The 20,440-nt window shown below is 38.0% G+C and overlaps 1 protein-coding gene across 8 annotated transcripts in view; it reads left to right on the forward strand.

Moving 5' to 3' along the window:
* Positions 1 to 20,440, forward strand: part of ATE1 (arginyltransferase 1) — a 161,885-nt gene that overhangs the window by 107,858 nt on the left and 33,587 nt on the right. For 7 of the 8 annotated variants that reach the window (XM_074999756.1, XM_074999752.1, XM_074999751.1 and 4 more), the window contains one exon: positions 18,108 to 18,228. In XM_074999756.1, coding sequence (XP_074855857.1) covers positions 18,108 to 18,228 — 121 coding nt within the window. Of the gene's footprint in view, positions 1 to 2,880; positions 3,052 to 18,107; positions 18,229 to 20,440 lie in introns of those variants that run through there. The other variant, XM_074999753.1, reaches the window with a different exon arrangement.

Raw genomic sequence — 20,440 nt, forward strand, 5'->3', positions numbered from 1 at the left:
ACAGACTTTTCGCTCTCATAATGGTTTGGAACAGGGTGACCAAAAAAGTCAGATGACCCCTAGTTGTCTGCTTCAGAGAAGTTTCTATACTGTACAATATTTAGTGTGGCCTTGAAAAAAAAAACCACAAAAAACCTCTTCTCAATTAGTTATTTTCAGTTGGCACTCCTACCAAAATATTGTTCTTCAAATTATTTGAAACCACATTATCTTTGTTCTGTACCATAAACCTTTTGTATAAGCTGTTGTTTCAAATCCTCAGTAAGGCTAGTAGTTGCAATACTGGGCAGCAATACTAGCATTAGCTACAGTTAAGTTGGTCCAGCAGGTCCTCAAGACTAGTTATAAGTCTCACCCTCCAAATTGCCAGAGTACGTTTGGCTCTGTCCAAAGTAGCCTCAGTTTTCTGTGCAATTGAGAGAATTATTGGCTGTTATTTATCTTGATCCTGGCATTTTGAGGGGATGGAGATCACATTTCACGTTTTCCTGCATACTGCTTAGAACTACTCCCTGCTCAGAAGTCAACATTTGTGAAATCATCCCACTTACTCCGTTGATCTCATATAGTCAAATAATACTTATGTGGCTGAGGTAGTTGTTTCAGACGTGTGAAGCAAAGCTTGAACTCTAAAAGTAGGAGCTGGTGATCTCTGGTAAGATGATAATGGGATCTGGAAGAATGCTAAAATGAGAAGAGAGGTTTTTCCACATTCTCTCAGTTGACACAATTGTTTGTATTCAAATTGAGTCCTTCAGGACAGATTGCAATATATTCTTTCTGGTTAGTGTGAAATGTTTACGAGTACAAATTGACTGTCAGAACTGAATGCCTTGAATTTTATTCTAATTCTTGGCTCTCCAGTATTTTGCACATGCACTCCTTCCTATGTCAGCATTGTTTCCCTGAACCATATAGAGAACATTGGACAAAGTGTCAGAGTTCTTGCAGTTGGCTGTTCAGCTCAATCTCTTCATATTTATCTGATAGTTGGTCTGTTGACTACTGAAGCATCCCTGGAAATACATCTTAACTCCTTTTTCCCTTGACATATGTATGCCACTAGTTTCCTTCCCATAACTGCAATGGCTATTGCTTGTCTGTTGAGGATCAGAATGCTGTGTGCCAGATTTTGGCAATACAAAATGTTTGGATATTCATGGGTGGAGTAATCATATAATTTTTAATTACTTCATGGTGATGTTTTCACGTGTTCAGTCCAACCATGTTTACAAGGAACAGAAAATATTTAGAAAATATGTTTACATAATTATCATCTTTCATGTAAGCCCTTTAGAGGCTCTTCATACCTGTAATACTTGCCTTTGTGCCTCAGATTTGAAGAACTGTCTTTCTCATACTTGTCTGTCATTTGGATGTTGTTATTTCAACTCTGGATCAACATTCAACCAATTTTACTCTGTTCAGAGTCTATAAACTTGCTGTTTCTGTCATTAACAGACTGAAACCAAGGTACGATAACCCCTGTAGACTAAATAATGTTATTTATTAGGCTTGAAGGGACCATTTGTTAATCTTTCTAGTATCTTAGGGAAGCATGAAACACTAAATATATTGCTTTGAGAGGTCTTGTACCTCACATTTATTGCTTTATGATTTATGAGGCAGATCATAAGTTACCAAAATGAAAGTGTGTGTTGAATTGTTTTTTAATTCTCCCTATTCACTCTTCCTAGAGAAACATTACAATAGTGTTTCTAAATATTTTTGTTGTGAAATCTCAGAACACCAAATAAGTAGAATTATCCATGAAGAGGAGAGAGTTCGTGTTGTTTGTCAGCTGAAGAGCAACCGGTTAAAGATAGAGCCAGAACTGCAGAAGTTAGGATGTCTTTCCCTACTTCCTTTCCTTACATCACATTAAGATGCTGGGGGATATTATTGGGAATTGTCTTCAGTCCTATAAATCACAGAAATATATCCACATGTCTCTAGCCCAGCAGCAGTCATGTTTTAGGAATACAGGTGTCAATAAGGTAAACATGTAAATGCAAACGTGTATACCTGAGAATTGATATCCAACACACAGGAGTCAGTGAGAGGGGGAACATGAAAAAAGCAGCTGTGATGAGAGGGAACAAATGGGAGAGAGCAAACAGAAGATAATTTAATTTGTGCGCTCAAACGTTTTGCATCGTGGATGGGCTGGTAGAGAATGGTGGTGTTTATCCCTGATTATTTAGTACGGGGGAGATAGCACTCTGTATGCATAATTCTGAGTAGTTCAAAACAGGCAAGGATTTTATAAAAGGAGGGAATTCAGAGAATAACCACTTTGGAGGGGAGGGAAGGGGAATGGAGAGCTCGCTAAAAGAGATTATAGGTAGAAAGATATCTTGACAAAACTGTAACCAAGGGCCCTGTAAAAGAAGTAGTATTTGTAGCTACCAAGAAGGAGATTTGTTTAGCATATTCCAAAGTGAGGTATAACCATGCTTAACAGGTTGAGACCAAGGAAAGAAAAACTTAAGGTTTTAGGAAAAATCTCTTAATTTATATCCTAGACTGTACAATAGTAAATGGCAATTGGTGAAAGCCCCTCGGCATGAGACACTCAAAATTAGGTTGCAATGAACAGTTCAGAACATATCACGGAGAACTTTCTGTCTTGGCAGGATGAAATTACCCGACTAGTCATCTTCATGTCCTATTTCTGTGTGCCTACTAAATAATGTAATAAAAAAAGTTCACATCAAATCTATTCCTACTGAACCTGGAATGATTATTCTGTACTTAGGTAATGATACGTTTTAAACCATCTTTTAGAATCCTGTTTTTTTAAGTCTCTTGCAAACCATTCAGATTTTTTTCAAATGGAAGTGCTTTACATATAGAGGCTATTTTGCCTTTTTCCCCCAGGCACAGCTTGCTAGGACTCCAGAGGGCTAGAGAGAAAATTGAGTGATGTCAACTCCTCTGTAATAAAGGAAATGAGTTCTACCATGTCTGATCCCTCTCAAGAGAGAATCTTGACAGAGAAGCAGGATTGATAGCACTTACCTCAAAACAAAAGGGAAGCAGATTGTTCCTTGCCTCCTCCACCCCCTTATTTCTGATTCCTTCTGTTTTTTACCTAATGCCATGTAGCTTTTTTCTTTCAAAATTACATACCTGTCTTTTGATGGAACATTCTGTTATTGAAAATTATTTGAGAATTATTTTCTTCCTGCTTTCCAGTAACTTTGCTCTTCATTGTTTCTCCATATCAGTGTTAATGTAGTTAAGTAACTCTGCCCTCTTGAGTAAGAAACATACATATTTGCATTGCAACACTTCGATTTGAATGCACCTCACCTTATCTAAAGTAAATAAAAGGTATCCTCAAATCCTATCTTCAAACAGAACAGAAAAGGAGTATTATGCAATGTTAAACTTGCTTCTGACACTTTTAGGAGGAAGATGAAGGGAGTTATTCTATTTTTAGAGAGAGAGATGCAGATGAAGATTGAAAGAAAACTTGTGCTAGGTCAGATTTGAGGTAAACTGTGTGCTCCCCTTTCAAAATATTGGTGTCTAGAGGAAAATTCAAATCTACATCTCTTGGACTCTGGGATTTTTAGTGTATAAGGGGTTCTTTTACGATGGCAGTGAGGTAGATTTGTGTGTGTAAGTATTGTAATATAAGTTTTATGTATATTCTCGTCAGAGATGGTAGCACTGTTTCTTATGAAGGTTGTCTGACACTTTCCATTATAAGACCCTGTCTTCCTTTTGCCCTAGTGACTCCCTAGCACAACACACAGCCAGTTTGGAGGAGGATGCTGCCTACCCTGAATGTGCAGGGTTTAATCACCAGACGTGTGAGCAACAACCAACAGGAGGTTGGGGCCTTTTGAATGTGAATAGACAGGAAGAAGGAATCCTAGGGTGGCTGGTGTAAAGAAGATGAAATGGGGAAGAGAGGGAAAAGGAGGAATTGGCATGGTGGGGAGATTGGGTCAATAGAATGGGAAAGACTGAAATCACACACTCACTCTCTCTCTCTCCCTCTCCCTCCTAGAATTGGAAGGGACCATGGGAGGTCATCTAGTCCAGTCCCCTGCCCTCTTGGCAGGACCAAGCACCATACCTGGCATCTATTTGCCCCAGTTCCTAAGTGGGCCCCTCAAGGATTGAACTCACAACCCTGGGGTTTAGCAGGCTAATGCTCAAACCAGATGGGGAGACTGGGGCTGGAAACCAGTAGGGCAAGAAGGGGGGAATGGAAATCTGATAAAGCATTGGGCTATAGGAAGATGAACTGGAACTGGGTGGGAAAAAGAAGTTAGATAAGAAGCCTAACAACTGGGGGTGTGGAGGGGGAAAGTAAATGCAGGCTCACTGGGATGAGTGAGGTCAGTTGAAGAGACACGAGGAAGGGGAACTGGGAATGTCTGGACTAGGAAACTGAGACGTAATGGAGAGGGAGTTTGTAACTTGGATTCCAGAGGGGAGAAAGCAGGACATGCTGGGCAGGAAGGTTGGGAGAGTGATGAAAAGCCTGAGGACTTGAGACTGGGACTCTGAGTCACAAGTACGGGACTATGATGAGGAGATGGCATCAAGATTCCTTAAGTCATGATCACCTACTTTTACTCACCCAAGAGACCCCTACCTTCAGTGAACACGCTAGATCCGTGGGGGTGAATCAGAGTTTCACGCTGCAGGAGGCTCTTGTCCATTGGACCCTACTTAATTCATTGCAGAAGTTCAAATTTGTGTAAGAACTTGCACAATAAATGACACAGGGGATTAGAGGAAAATTATCACACTTAAATGTTTTCTGGGTAAGTTTTACTCTATCCCTGCTCTGCTATGGAGTTCCTATACCATGCAGGATAGCCAGCCTTTTCACAATAGTCACTAATCCTGTGTTTCTTGGCCTTTGTTCCTGACTTGACACCCTGGGTCTGATTTTCAGAAACGTTGCAGCTGAAATCAGTACTGTGTACTGCTAAACAGTGTGAGAAGATTTCATACTGGTCACCCAAAATCAAAAGATACTTTTGACTTCTGTGCCTCAGCGCTCTCACTGTAAAATCGGGATACTACCACTCTTTCACCACACCAGGTTTGTGCAAACAGATTAATACTCGTTTGTGAAATTATCAGATACCACAGTGATTACTGCACCATAGCAAAGCCTGTGAGGGAATTAATAATTCTGTCTTTAAAGCAAGATTTGGGTGGTGTAAAGTAAATAAGGTATGTAGCCAGGATTCCCTCTTTTTTTTTAATCTGTAGCTGGAATAAATTATGTGCACTGCGGCATGTGCAGATGTGCACTGCTAGTAGAAACACATGCGCCCTACTGTGGTTCTTGTGGGTGCTCTGCTGATCAGCTGGGTGGCACCTGGATCTCTCCTGGGTGGCCGCCCAAAGGCTCAGCTGACAGGCACTACTGCATGTGACTGAATGACAAGGAGAAAATAAAATATGTAATAGTTGCTCTTTAAGCACTGTTTGTTCTGCACGCTGAATGAGGCAGAAGTGCTGTGGAAAATGTGATAGTGTGGTTATGGCAGCCACTTGGTATTTACTAATTTAAGTGCTTGACTTTTCATCCTTTATTTTTAACACAGTTTTTATGTATAGTGTAAATCTATATATATTTATAAACACTCCATCTCATTTATTTATTTTTAATAGTGAATCAAGATAAATGTGGGCTTTGAAATGATATAGATAATCTAGGTAGAGGGCAAAGACAACGATTGTTTTCAAGATTTCCCCCAGTTACTTACAGTCTATAGTTCCATTACAATGAAATTATTGTCGAGAGCCAGGTAACTCTGTCTGTGACAGAGTTAGCTAGAATTGGAACTCTTAAAATGTAGGAATTTAAATTTGCAGATTAGAATGATAGGAGTAGCCAATTCAGTATTCATACGTGAGTTTCTGTCTGCATAATGGGATTTTGTAATAACTAGGTTTTTCTGTTTTTATTCTTGGCAGAAGCATTTTGTTATACGCAATGCTCAACAATAATCTTGGAGTAATTGAGATATAGTATTTCTGCACAGTCATGTTTGCATTTATTTTAGAGGTGTCACAAATGTATTTATAGTCACAGAGAGGTAGCTGTGTTAGTCTGTTTCTTCACAAAATGAAAAAGCAGTCCTGTAGCACTTTTAAGACTAACAAAATAATTTATTAGGTGATGAGTTTTCATGGGACAGACCTTGTTCAGATCTGGAACATTCTGATAAAAGTAAACTGCCACAATTAGAATTTAAGAACCAGTTCAGTCTAGAAGTTTAATACTTTTCTGAACCAGTTGAAAGTTGGGATATTGAAGGTACATGCAGTATATTAAGATGTCTAATTTTCACATTGTTCCCATAATTAGATGCGTAAATATTATATTTCCATGTGTAAATGGCTAATTACATGTTTAAATGGCTGCTTACTCATAAGGATACATTGCTGGAATACTCAATCTTGTAACTGCTGAAGTTTAGTGACCCTTTTTACACGCAAGTATTGAAAGTTGGGCTGTGTAAGTAGGATTTTGAAAAATAATGTAGGTATTATATTAGTTCTTTGCCAGGGTGAGGCCAGGGGAGGAAAGCCAAGAGTAAAAATAGGGCAGATTTGGAGATGACAATCAGAGTCAGAGCAGCTGAGGAGTAGGCTGCCCTAAATCAGTTACTGGTCCCACTCAGGGCTACTGTTATAAACCCTTTCCCATGGGCAGGGGGAGGGTGTGTGAGAGATGATTAAGGAGAGTTAGGAGGTGAGTGAGGAGAGGAAAGGAGACCCGGAGGAACAGCAGAGACAGTAGAGGATGAGGAGAGCCTCAGTAACCTGGGCCGGGGCTGTCCCCAGTTCAGAGGCCCCAGAGACTGTGGAGAACTGGTCAGCCAGTGGAGCTGATAAAGGAGCGGGACTTGGTATGCATTCATACTTTACTGTGTAATGATTGGGCATAATTTGGAATTTCCTAGATTCTTATAATTGTACACTGGGTATAAAATGGTATAATTTATTTGAACACACTGCTAAACTTTCAGTTCTCACTTAATCTTGTTTCTGTACTAGTCTTCCATTTGGGTTAAGAGTTATACTGAAATATTCTTAATAAAAGCAGCATAACAGTGACAGTATTAGATCAATTTTTAGATTCAAGATATAAGTGGATTTATGTAAAACGGTCTGAGACAATACAAGCATGATTATTGTGAGGTAATTACTAAAGAGGTACAAATATTTTTTTTCTCAGTCTAAAGTCAAACAGATAGTCTAGTTTAACAGTAGTGTTTCAAATCCAGTAGCTAAAATCACTTAGCTCTAACAGTTCAATCTTTCATATATTTGCCCATCTTTGTGAAAGGAAAGGAATAAGCTCTTGGCATTGTGCCTTGGAGAAGAAAGGAACACTTGAAAATTGTTAGCAAAATATGCGTAGTGCATTAAATTATAATTCCTTCAGAGCTATGGCACCAGAAGCTGATAAAACACCAGACAGAAATCTAGTCTTTGCACATGCTGTGTTATGACTGCTGTTTTATAATAATGAAGCAACAGCCTATAGGAGGTACTAATTGCTCTTAACTTTGAGCTTAAATCCAGAATTATCTTCTATACTAATGTGGTGCTGTCAGTAAGGGTAATGGGATCTGGTTAATATTAAGGAAATGGCAGTAGAGACAGATTGTCAATAGCAGTGTTGATTGGTTAGATGTCTTTGTGATGTCACTCTCAACAGTTCACAGCTGGAACTTGATCTTATTAACACACCAGATTTACTGATCTCCTGTTCTGTGGGGGAGGTGGGGTGAATGTGGTTATGGAAGAGGAAAAAATGTAGCATAAACAGAGAAGTCACATCAAAATACCCTCTTCTCAAAGTTCTTTGTGCATCTTTCAGACACATTTATCTAATTTTTAGTTTCTGATTAGAGGAACATCCAAATAACTTGGGAAACCTTAGAAAAGTGAGAGCAACTATAAGAAAAATTGACATACTAAAAATATGTTGAAGATATATAGTTGGAGAAATGAAGGACACATCAACAACTCTATACCTCAGCTTTCTTATAGGAACTACTTTTCCTAATGGAAGGTTATATTCCACAGAAGCACTTATCAAACTGAACGAGCCATACTCTTAATAGTAAAAACCCATAATAAGGTATGCATTAGTAGGCTCTTAGTGCCTTTCAATGGGGGATTGAAGGCACTTGTTGGATTCTGTAGTCATCAAACCAGGTAATTTTTTAGTTCCAAACTCATTGGTAGGAAAATGGTTTGAGTTTGAGAGAGAACCCTTAAGCAGGGTGGCCCTAGACCAAATGGTGTCCTAGGTGAGGAGCGTCTTCAATGCCCCTCCCCGCCATTTGTTTAACTGTTGAATACAGTAACACCCCCCCACCCCCGATTTACACAATTTCAACTTACGTGTTTCTTGCAATAATACCAGTCAAAATTGTGAGTGCTGGGGAGACGGGAACCAGGTGGCAGCCTAGCCCCCAGCTCTCCCCTGTTTGCGGGAGCCAGGAAACTGAGCAGCTCTGCTTGTGGGAGCTAGGCTGCCACCTGTTTCCTGGCTCCCTGCTGCTCACAGGAGCTGGGAGCCAGGTTCAACCAGGACTGGGGGACTGAAGGCTGCAGGGCCCCTCCTGCACCCGCTCTTGACATGCAAAAATTTGACTTATATGTGGTTGCACCAGAATGCAACTTATGCGTAAGTCAGGGGTTTACTGTATCTTATTTTTTTATTGCATTTGTAATCCATGTGACAACTCTGCACAGGCCAATCCTGTGGGTGGCAGCTAAAGGAAGAATTTTCCCGCTACTGTGCCTATGCACAATTGCACACCTGATTGTAATGGACATAAACAACACATATGAAAAAACAACAGTTACTAGAAGAGGAGTAACCTTTTTTTTTTTTTCTTCTACTCATGTTCACATAGTCCTGAAGCTTTTGGAAATGGCATCTTTTCACTGTGACTAGTGTCAGGAATGCAGTATCTTATCACAGCTTAGTATTTCATTTTGCCAAGCTGCATCAATATGTTATCAAACACCTTCCTTGAGATAAAGTCAAAAAATTAAATTTGAATTTTTTTCTGCAGTAACAGTCAGAGCATCTCTACAAATTACTCAGCATAGATGCTCATACAGCATACTGTCCTAGTTCCCTAGGAACTCTGTCAAACTGAGGAAATTACTATTATGTTCAGTGACCAGTTTATCTGATGCACCCCAGAAAGCCAAATTATTCTTTGCAAGGAAGAGAGTAATTGATATCATGTGCTCGAGCAAATTGCTCCAGTGCTGGACTCCTACATTAGCAATGCTCTGGTTTTCTTCGTCTTTGCATTTATTTAGCTTGAGCCTGGACCTGACCCCGTCCATTTGGAGCATGCTGTAAAATGGCTGTGTGACTTTTCGTGTTGTTTTATACCATTAAGCTAAGCTATGCCAGTAATTGTAGCCAGAAACCACAAGCAATGGTGTGGCATTTTTGTCAGATATTTTGCAACAAAAACAGAGTACTTTGTCAAATGATTTTAGTGAACTAGCCAGTGCTGACTCTGTTTCGCTGTTAGTGAGAGTGTTCTCACAGTATGACTTTGAAAAGTGTTGCTTCTGCTCACTTACTGGAAGCATCATATTCTTAGTTTTGCCCACCTCATTCAAAATTGTAGAATCAGTATCAGGACAGATTTGGGCCACTGACAATAAAGCTGGATCTGATGTATTGATTTTTGGTATGCAGGTTTTCTCACTGTTTCTGTCATCATGCAAAGCTAATTCTTCATTTCTCTTCCTGTAAATAAGATTTTTTTTTATCATTAGTCTCCTGTTTGTATGAGTCACATTCTTTATCATCACTCACCTTTTATGCCACTAGGAAAACTGGATCCATCCCTTTCCTTATGTTTCTGTTCCTTATTTTTTCATAATAGGACTTCCGTAATTCACCCTTTACTCCTCAGTTTCTTCTGAGTGCTACTGCCTAAGCATAATCTATGTTCTATTTCAGAGACTTGTTCGTCAGATTTGCCCCTTTCTGCAAACTAGACTTCAAGATGAGCTTTTCCTGACTGACAACTTCTTGCCCCTTATGTACTCCAGAGGCATAGTTGACAACATGCCAAGGGCTTCAGGAAAATGTAGTTCTGAAGAAGCCTGCAAAGGTGCATAAGATTTTAGAAGGGTCATTAACATTCTAGAAAATTAGTGAAAAATGGATCCACATACTGAATACCTTATATATTTTATTTGAAATATTTTATCTTTTGTTGCTAACAACAAAAAACATCATTCAGAGCATGGAGTTTCCTAAACCCGGCCCACCAAATGGATACATGGTCAGCTGCCCCCAGATCGGGCCCTGGCCTACAGTGTCAGGCAGCAGATAGGAGGAAAAAATAAATTCAGAGATGGAGTGGCTCTGCAGGGAAAAAGAGCTAAAAATAAATCCATATGATGGGGAAAGTTGATTGAGGTTTATTTTATATTAGGTACGTTCATCACAGACAATTTCTGTGAAGATCAGTTTTGATCAGTAACTATATGCACGCATGCACACTTTGTACTCAGGAATTAAGGTTGAGACTCAGCCTGTTTTCATTATTAGAACTGAAATTTAATCTCTGATCCTCCAGAGTTAGTTTAAAAACCTTAAAAACATAGATTCACATAACCTGGTGTATGGTGTTTACCTTAAATGTCTTCAGGAACCTTATCACGAACTTTTTGAAAAGCCAATCAAATTATACACCATAAGGCAAGGGTCAAACTGCTGATGCATATTAAAAACTTCTGTGTGATTAGAAACAGCTGTCATTAATAGTCTTTAGAAAAGATGAAAGGCAAGCTAAATTATTCTTTAATGTTTATTAATATTTTAAGGACTTAGTAGAAACTGAATGGAAAGCTGATGAATATTTGTCAATGCAAAACATTGTGGAAACACGAAAGATTGTGTAAATTGTTGACATTTAAATAAAACATAGTAGCAAATATGAAAAAATAGCTTGACTAAGGAATAAATTGCAGATTTATAGTTTATCATCTGAATAATTTGAAGTGCCAATTGTAAAATGTTTATAGGTCATTAGCAGTATCTACAGCACCATTACTAGATTGCATAGAAGTAATTGGTGTACCATCATTCTCTGTATGTTTGAAGTTCTCTTTAAATGATCTGTGTGTTTCATCTTTAGGAAGTGTAAAAAAAAAAAAAAAAAAAAAAAAACGCGAGAGGATGCATTTACTGAGACGCCATTCTTTGTACACGAAATATCAATGGCTAAATTACTCTTTACATTTGGAGGCTGCTAACTCTTTCATTGCAAAGACTAAATAGCAATGATATCACAGCTAATAAAAATGTACACAAAGGACAAAAAGCCTACTGGTTGGTGGAAAAGGGATTTCTCCTTGACTTGTAGATTTTAAACTTTGAGGTGAGAATATCACCTAGCACAAAAAGAGGTGTAGTTATCACAGGTAAAATACCTTACGCATAAACAAGAGATGCAGAAGTATATCTTCATACCAAAAGTGCAGTTAAACTAAAGAATATTGTGTTATTGTCTTCATGTCCTGCAAAATCTCAAACACATAGTTAATAATGTATTTTGAAGAGTACATAAGTACTCATTTACAGTGTGTACTAGAGAGCAAGATGTGCTACAATACTTTAAGAAGGCTTTTTATTATTTGCATCTTGATTATGCTATACGCTATACAAGTTAGCCATTTGCAGATTAGTTTTTATGTTATAATTTTACTCCAAAGGAGGTAATTAATAAATGTGCAGTTTTATATGTGTACAGAAATATTTGTGTAAAAAGTCTTCACAGCAGGAGGAAAACATTGTCGGGTTGGGCTAATCAATTAAACATTTTTCAGTGTATGCGTCACAGAAACAAACAAGCTAAGTTCTGTTCCAAAAAAAGTGCAGAATGTTACCCCCGCATGTTAGGGTGTTTTTGTTTTTGTTTTGTTTTTGTTTTTTTAAACCACAAGTGGTATGCATGTTCCTTGAAAAATTTAGTGGTCAACAAGTAAACATTTTCTGACAGACGAATATTCTGTAGGAAATGTCCAACCATAATCAAAGAATGAAGTTTGGCTGTATATTCTCTAAATAATAACATTACTCAAATATTTTAAAAAAATCAAGTAATCTACTGGGGGAGGGAGTTCTGCATTTTAAGAGTCTTTTAGACTCATCTGTTGATACCTGGAATACACGAGTGATTTCTGAATTTTGGAAGTACAAATGGATTCAGATGTTTAGCTCTTTGTCTCTGAACCCTTCACTAAATCTGTAGCGCAGACCAAGCACAGTTTGTGAAAACAGAGTCGCTTGAGTTACTTGTAAAGTGCTCTCTTGGGGGTCAGTAAAGTCTATCTCTGTTTATGTAGTGAAATCAGGGAGCAAGGGTCTGCTGTAGTTTTTTGCTGATGGGATTCCACTGGTATTATCTTTCAGTGAAAAGCCTGAAATTAATAAACCTTTGGGCTGATTTGGTCTTTCTCATGATGTGCTGCCTAGCCCTAATGGATTGCTGTTGATAATTTTCAGTTGTTTTGTTTATGTAGTGTTAGAGCTTCTCTTTAAGCATCTGGATGGAAACTGAGATGAAGGCTGCCTTAATTCATTTTTAATAAAAGATCAATGGGTTTATTGTGGAAGAATAGAATACAGATGTAAACTTTACCTGATAAAAGAATTAAATGTGTGTTTAACCTTTCTTTCTTGTTTGTTCAGTGCTACTGGTACTTAACCCTCTTTGTTTTTCAGACTATTATCTTTCTTTTGTGCTTTTACATTTTAAATTTGACTTAGACTGTAAAAACAATCTATGCTGATGATTTTCATCTCAAATGCTCACCAAATCCCTTAGATTTTTCAAAATATTTGAAAAATAAAGTCTCATTAAAACCTTTGCTCTTACTCTGGGACAAAAGTTCAGACACGCTTCTGATGATTTTGATTTGGAAACCGTAAACAAAAAATGGTATGGTGTGAATTGTTAATTTAAGTTTTATTGTAGGCCTGCCAAGCTTGCCTCCAGAAGTTTCCAGTTAATATCCAAGAATCCTGGATGAATGTCATGATAATTTTTTCTCTTTTTATAATAAATACAATAAGGATAATCCCCCCATTAGTGAGAACATAAGAGTATGTCTTATACTTGCATGCCTCTAGGAAGGAACATCAGTCTCAGAGAAATCTTTCAGCAATGATTGTTTTCAGTATTTTTTTAACAAATCAATTGTCAATTTATGCACAGCAATTTTTATCAAGAAAATTTTATTTTTGGGACTTGACCTGTATAGAATTTCAGATAAAGGTTATACAAGTGTTGTTCATCTTGTCTACAGCAGAAATAAAAGCAAAACTTCTTATGGTGGATAATCCCAACCCAAAATGCACTGACATTTTGTGTCCTCAACAAACCTCAGGGTTTTGGTTTTTTTTGGTCTTTTTTTTTTGTATGGCGGGGGGGTATGAATCACTGGGAAAAAAGTCTAGCATTAGGAGATAAATGGCTTTAGCATTGAATTTAGGATTGACAAAAACAGGCATTTTAGGCTTTATATTCCAAATCTGTTAAACCTACTCACTGTGTACAATTACAGAGAGGTAGCCATGTTAGTCTGTATCTTCACAAAACAAAAAAGCAGTCCTGTAGCACTTCAAACACTAACAACATGATTTATTAGGTGATGAGCTTTTGTGTGACAGACCCACTTTTTCACATCTGGAATTTTCATCTTTTAGAAAGTGCAGCATCCTATTAACCTGCAAAATAACTTTTGACTAGGCACACCTTCTTGAGTGAGAAGGCCATCAGCAGGTGGCACCAGAACACAAGCTCTTTAGAGTTGGGGATGGCCTGTGAGGCAGTGATTTTTTTTTTCCCGTTTAGTGGAGCGTGTATTGTATTTAAAGATCCTCAGGATGGTTGGTGTGTGCTTATTTCTAGTTCTTGTTTGTCACAGCGTAAACTGTGCACATATATTAAGTCTAAATCTAAAAAAGGAAAGTATTGTAATGATTCATCAATGTCAAGCAGTATAGAAGTGAGTTGGGATGATTTCATTCCTTTACAAATACCAAAGACAAAAGATGTGAAATTTAGATTCTTTTCTTTCAGAGATTGTGATAAAAAACTTTCAAGTGACAACCTACGAGAAAGCCTAAAGGGTCCAAATGATTGATTGATTCCAAGAACTGCAGTACATTTTCCTCCTTTTTGATAATGCATAGTCACTGACTGATAGTAAGATTATGGCTACGTCTGCACTTACAAAAAACTTCAAAATGGCTGTGCTCATGGCCAAATCGACGAATACTAATGAGGTACTGAAATGAATATTCAGCACCTCATTAACATGCTGCTGCCCTCAGCACTTTCAAAGTGCTGTGTTTCGCTCACACGCGGCTCATCTACACACGGTCCTTTTGGAAAGGACTCTGCAAACATCAAAATCCCTTTTATTCTTATCAGTTCTGTTTAGAAAGCATATCAGCTGATAGGAATGAGGGGATTTCAATGTTTGCAGAGTCCTTTTGAAAAGAACCCCTGCATAGATGAGCCATGCGCGAGCGAAACGCAGCACTTTCAAAGTGCCGTGCCCGGCGGCATGCTAATGAGGCACTGAACATTCATTTCAGCGCCTCATTAGTATTCTTTGATTTGGCCAGCATTTCGAAGCTTTTTGTAGGTGTAGATACGGCAAATATATTTAAAAAAAAAACACATTTTATATGTAGTACATTTTACGGAAAATTGAGTTTAGATGAGTGACCAAGCTCTCCTTGTTTGTTAGGTGAAAATACAGTGTCCAAGAGCAAGAGTCAAACTGCCTTATCCTAATATTTTAGACTGGAAAAATACTCGGAGATGCTTACTTAAATATTTTTCTGTTCTTGACCATTTGAAAAAAATGTGCTTGAACGTATAAATAATTACGTTTTTAATACAGTTTTTTACTCAGTCTAGCTCAGGAGTCTGCAATGCAGCCCTTTAAAGACTCCTGAGTCCATAATTGCAAAGTGTACAAAAATTTTTTTGATAAACTGTGAAAATTCTGCAGTAAACATATATCACATTACAAATTATTGTGTGTGCACTGTTCTCAAAATAGAGGTTACAAAAAGTATGGTTTGATGTTATTTATTAAGTACCTTATCATATTAATGTGCATTGTGGCTCTTGAATTATTGAGGTTTTTTTACTGAACTAAAATAAAATGGCTTTCCTTGCTGTTTTGTTTGCCAAACCTTGATCCAGCTGAAGAGGCAAACTGGTTTCCAAATCCCCAAATTCTTTCGTTTGGGTAATGGTGACTTGAATTGTGCTGTAAGCATTACACTGACATTTCATTCAACCCGTTCTGTTTAGAAAGCATAACATTTCAAAGTGGTTTATTTAATAAAGACATTTCCAGTCCTTGGCTTAGATGAGAATGTTCTAAAACCACGAGGTTTAAACTTATACTTGGAGGTGAGGAATAGTGTTTTAATTTAGTGTAGAAATTTGCTATTAGTAAAACAGCAGTAGTTGCAAGCTGATCCGGAATGTTTTTCAAATGAAAATATCAAGGTCATACAGTGATTATTTAGAGTATGTTTTATTTTCTGTTTTAAGTAAATACTGTGTACAGTAGGCTACCCTAAATTATAACTTACTAGAGGTCTGTAAATGCAGAGTAATCAGTTAAAAAGTAAAAGTTACTGATCATAGAGACCCCTTAAAAATAGCATACAAATTAGTCATTGACTGGAAAGAAGGGTTTTGTAGTGAGCAGAGTGACCTATCTTTTGAAGTGGAAAGATGGAGTGAGTGAACCTGGGAACCAACAGAAGGGTTTAGCTTACTCTTAACTAATAAGTGTTTAAAGCTGTTGGTCATAGAATCATGGGGCTGGAAGGGACCTCAGGAAGTCATCTAGTCCAGCCCCCTGCTTCAAGAAGGATCAATCCCCACTGAGTCATCCCAGACAGGACCTTGTCCAGCCAGGACTTAAAAACCTCTAGGGATGGAGAATCCACAACATCTCTAGGCAATGCATTCCAGTTCTTCACCGCCCTCCTGGTGAAGTAGTTTTTCCTAATATCCAACCTGCTCCTCTCCTTTTGTAACTTCAAATCATTGCTCCTTGTTCTGCTATCTGACACCACTGAGAACAGTCCATCCTCTTTAGAGCTCCTCTTCAGGAAGTTGACGGCTGCTGTTAAATCACCTCTCAGTCTTCTCTTCTGTAAATTAAACAGCCCTAAATCCCTCAGCCGCTCCTCATAGGTCATGTGCTCCAGCCCCCTCAATCATTTTGTTGCCCTCCACTGAACCTGCTCCAGCACATCCACATCCTTTTTATACTGGGGGGAGGGGCAAAACTGGACACAATATTCCAGATGTTGATCAATACAGTAGGGTCCCAACAGTCATGAGGGTTCCATGTTGAGAACCCTTGCAAATGCTGAATTTCATGAATAGCTCCCACCTGGAGCCCGGCTGCTGGCGATCTCTGCCCAGTGCCCTGGGGAAGCAGTGGTTGCTGGCACTCCCTGCTCAGTGGGAAGTGAGGGCTACTGGTGCTCCCTGACTGGGGCTGCTCGCAAATAATTAAATTCACAAAACTTAGGTTCTTGAATGTGGGGACCCTACTGTGCTATATATGGGTGGTTGATGTTTTAATTGTACAGAGTCAGTGTCTGAATTGCAAACTTGGTATGCCGGAAGTTGAAGTAACTGATAAGAACCAATTAATTGAAGGTAATAAAAACCAGATCAGTATGGTTGCAAATTTAGTAGCAGGAGAGAGGATTTGTGCTTTTCTCAAAAAAAAAATTAGAAAAAAATCTGTTCTTTCTAATTTTCAAGATCAAATATGCCACTACATTCTATTTTGCGTATTCAGATGAAACAAGAGCACCCATGAATTTGATTATATGAACAGGATGTTTTCAAGAACCTTGTTGTTTCAAGGACATTACTGAAGTTTAGCTGCGACAACTGAAGCCTTCTTCAGATCGTCTATCAGCTATTAATGCCAGCTTCCTTCAAGAGAAAGCTCTGATGTTTTTAGATTGTAGATAACAAACATCAACTGATTGCCTTTATTATTACATAAAATGAACTGTTTGACACACAGGTTTCTGACTGCTATATTCAGTGTAATTTGTTGTAATTCCACTCATGAGCAGTGGGTTTAGAATTTATTTTTCGCTTTATTACTTTTCAAGGCAGAACCCTTTATTGTAGCATGATACGTGTTTTCTGTTTGAAAACTAGCTCTTCTTAATAGGGCCACCAAATTTTTGAAACTGTTTGGAGATTTGAAGGGGAATGGAGAATAACTAAAATGAATAAGAGGTCAAAGGTGGCATTTTCAAGTAAGTAACAGCTCAAAGATCAACCCTGTTTTAAATGTGGTGAATTGACGGATTAGAGTGACAAATTATTGTTGTTTTTCTTTAACTGCTAGAATAGGGAATATTTTTATTTGTCATGTCAAGAAATACCTTGTAAATGTTAGGAAGATTATACTTAACAAAAAAAATTCTATCTGGGGATTTCCATGTGTTACCTGTGACACTCTAGAAATTAATACAAGATAAGAAATGGAACATTTTTATTGGAATATTTCATTAAAGGTCTTGGAGCAAAATGCTTAGTCACTAATACAATAAAAATAGTTCGTTGCTTTAATGTTGGGTCATGCTGTTCTTTTGGTTTCTAAATCGAACAACAGTTCCAACAAGCTGCTTTTGAAATGTTGAGTTTTTTGTCAGCACCAACTCAGCAAGAGTGTAAGAGATAACTGAGTTCAAAGTTCAAATAAGCGAAACCAAAACTTGAGTATTCATTTGAACATCATAAAATAGATGAATATGTATTAATTTTAGAAGTTTTTTTAAAAAGATACCAAAATCAAGCTTGTGTTTCTGAGATAGTGCAGAAATCGCTAACAGGGTTACTTACTGTTTATGGTGAAGCTGATTCTGGGTCACTTTGTTTAGACGTGATTAAAACCATGCCTTGCATGCAATGAACTTTCAAGTCTTGTAACTGGGGTGTTGTTATGTAACTGATATGTTTATTTTTTTTCTTCATTCTTTTTCGTAGGGTCAGTATAGGCCATCTGACTTATTGTGTCCAGAGACATATGTCTGGGTACCCATTGAGCAGTGTCTACCTATGCTTGAGCACTCTAAATACAGTCGTTTCAATCAGGACTTAAAAGCAGGTAAGTTTATAACAAAAGGTAAGCCTGCAAATTGTCAAACTTGTTTTTATACTGTCATCATCTGCTGCTAAGATTTCCATAAATCTTTGTTTCTATTTTTCATAAGCACCAAAGAGGGATATATCAATAATTAGCTAATTAAAGGCATTTGAAAGGAACCAAAAATATGTTTTGTAAAACTCTTGGGCTGAATTTTAACTTGAGACAATTTGCAATGTTAATTATCTATGAAACCTGTGGAAAGTAAAGCTCAATGAAAACCAAGGTAGGATCATGTGTAAAAAATACCTTTCCATTTATATCACCAGCATTTATATATTCCTGTTTCTTTAGCCTTGGTTTATTTAAGGGACGTCACAGTACTAGTGGTACAGTACTAAGCGCTACCGTGATCCCTACAAGTTAACCACTGCAGGGAATAAAACAAAAGTATATGACACTTGTTCAAAAAGTGTTGTATTAGTGCAAAACATGTACTTACAGTGTATGTAGAACCTGTTAAATTTGGATGTCATGGAACTGCAAACATTTATCAAGATTCACATCATTCCAGTGTGGGAGACATGTAATGTACTTTGTCACAATGCACTTAGATTAATGTAATACACTTAGTAGAACAATGCAATGAACATTGAGATATTGATGTATTTTTTTCTGTCCTTAACATCTGGGGAGATCGCCATGGCTTAGATAGCTGTATACTCTTGTGCCCTCTTTGGCTTTTATTTTCCTCCATTCTTGAATCAGAAACCCCAGGAGATCATGGAATAAGTAAGAAATAAATCTACAGCAACATATGTTGTTGGTGAAGAGACTGAAAAAAATCCTTTGCTTTTCCTTCCTCAGAAGACCCTGATTGCTCTAAAAGTAGATACCAAGCAGTTTGCACATTGTTCGAGACCCAAGCCCACTGCATGCAATGGACGTTCCATATTAGGAAGGCTTGGTTGCCATTAACATGTCAAAATTTACCAAGCCACCCCCTTCCCTTTTCTTAGATGGCTATTGTATGGTAGTTACTGGCAGAGGTTGGGAGAGCCCACAAACCTAGGACTAAGGAAACTCAGCTCTGCCACAGACATCCTATATGACTTCGGGCAAGTTTATTTGTGGCTCGGCTCCCCATCTGTACAATGGGGGTTCTAGCACTTCCCTGTGTCATAGGAGTGTTGATAAATACATTAAAGATTGTGAAGCGCAGATACCACCATAATTAGGGCTAAGTACCTAAATGGAAATACAACATTTTAAATATTAAATGCAGCAATTATGTTGGGTATTATACAAAACACAGAAACTAAGTTTTTATACTAGAGCTACAACAATAACAAGTTGTGGTGGGTAAAGAAGAGGGAACTTGTATGGAATTCTGTCTTAAGTTCTCGTGGGTATCATGAAAAAAGTCATCTTGAAGAGGTGTATAAATTGGGAGGATGGTGACTTGACAAAGCAGAATTAAGAAAATAAAAAAGCAGTCCTGTAGCACTTTAAAGACTAACAAAATAATTTATTAGGTGAGCTTTTGTGCGACAGACCCACTTCTTCAGACCATAGCCATACCAGAACAGACTCAGTATTTAAGGCACAGAGAACCAAAAATAGTAATCAAGGTTGACAAATCAGAAAATAAATGATCAAGGTGAGCAAATCAGAAAGTAAAGGGGCCGGGACAGGGAGAAGTCAAGAATTAGATTAAGACAAGTATGCAAAAGAGCCCCCATAATGATGTGGAAAATTCACATCTCAGTTCAAACCACGTGTTAATGTGTCGAATTTGAATATGAAAGAGAGTTCAGCAGCCTCTCTTTCAAGACTGTTGTGAAAATTCCTCTTCAGTAAGACACAGACTTTTAAGTCATTAAAAAAATGGCCCACTCCATTAAAATGTTGGCTGACCAGTTTGTGGATCAGGAGTGTTTTTATGTCTGTGTTGTGCCCATTAACTCTTTGTCTAAGCGAGTTTGAAGTCTGTCCAACATACAAAGCCTCTGGGCATTGTTGGCACATGATGGCATATATGATGATAGTTGAGGAACATGAGAATGTGCCCGTGATTCTGTGAATAACCTGGTTAGGTCCAGTGATGGGATTTCCAGAATAGGTATATGGACAAAACTGGCAGCGGGCTTTGTTGCAAGGAAAAGTTCTAGGACTGGTGTTCCTGTGGTATAGACTGTGGCTGTTGGTGAGAATCCTCATAAGGCTGGGAGGT

Source organism: Carettochelys insculpta, chromosome 7 (genome assembly GCF_033958435.1).
Source record: "Carettochelys insculpta isolate YL-2023 chromosome 7, ASM3395843v1, whole genome shotgun sequence".
In the NCBI taxonomy this organism is placed as follows: Eukaryota; Metazoa; Chordata; order Testudines; family Carettochelyidae; genus Carettochelys; species Carettochelys insculpta.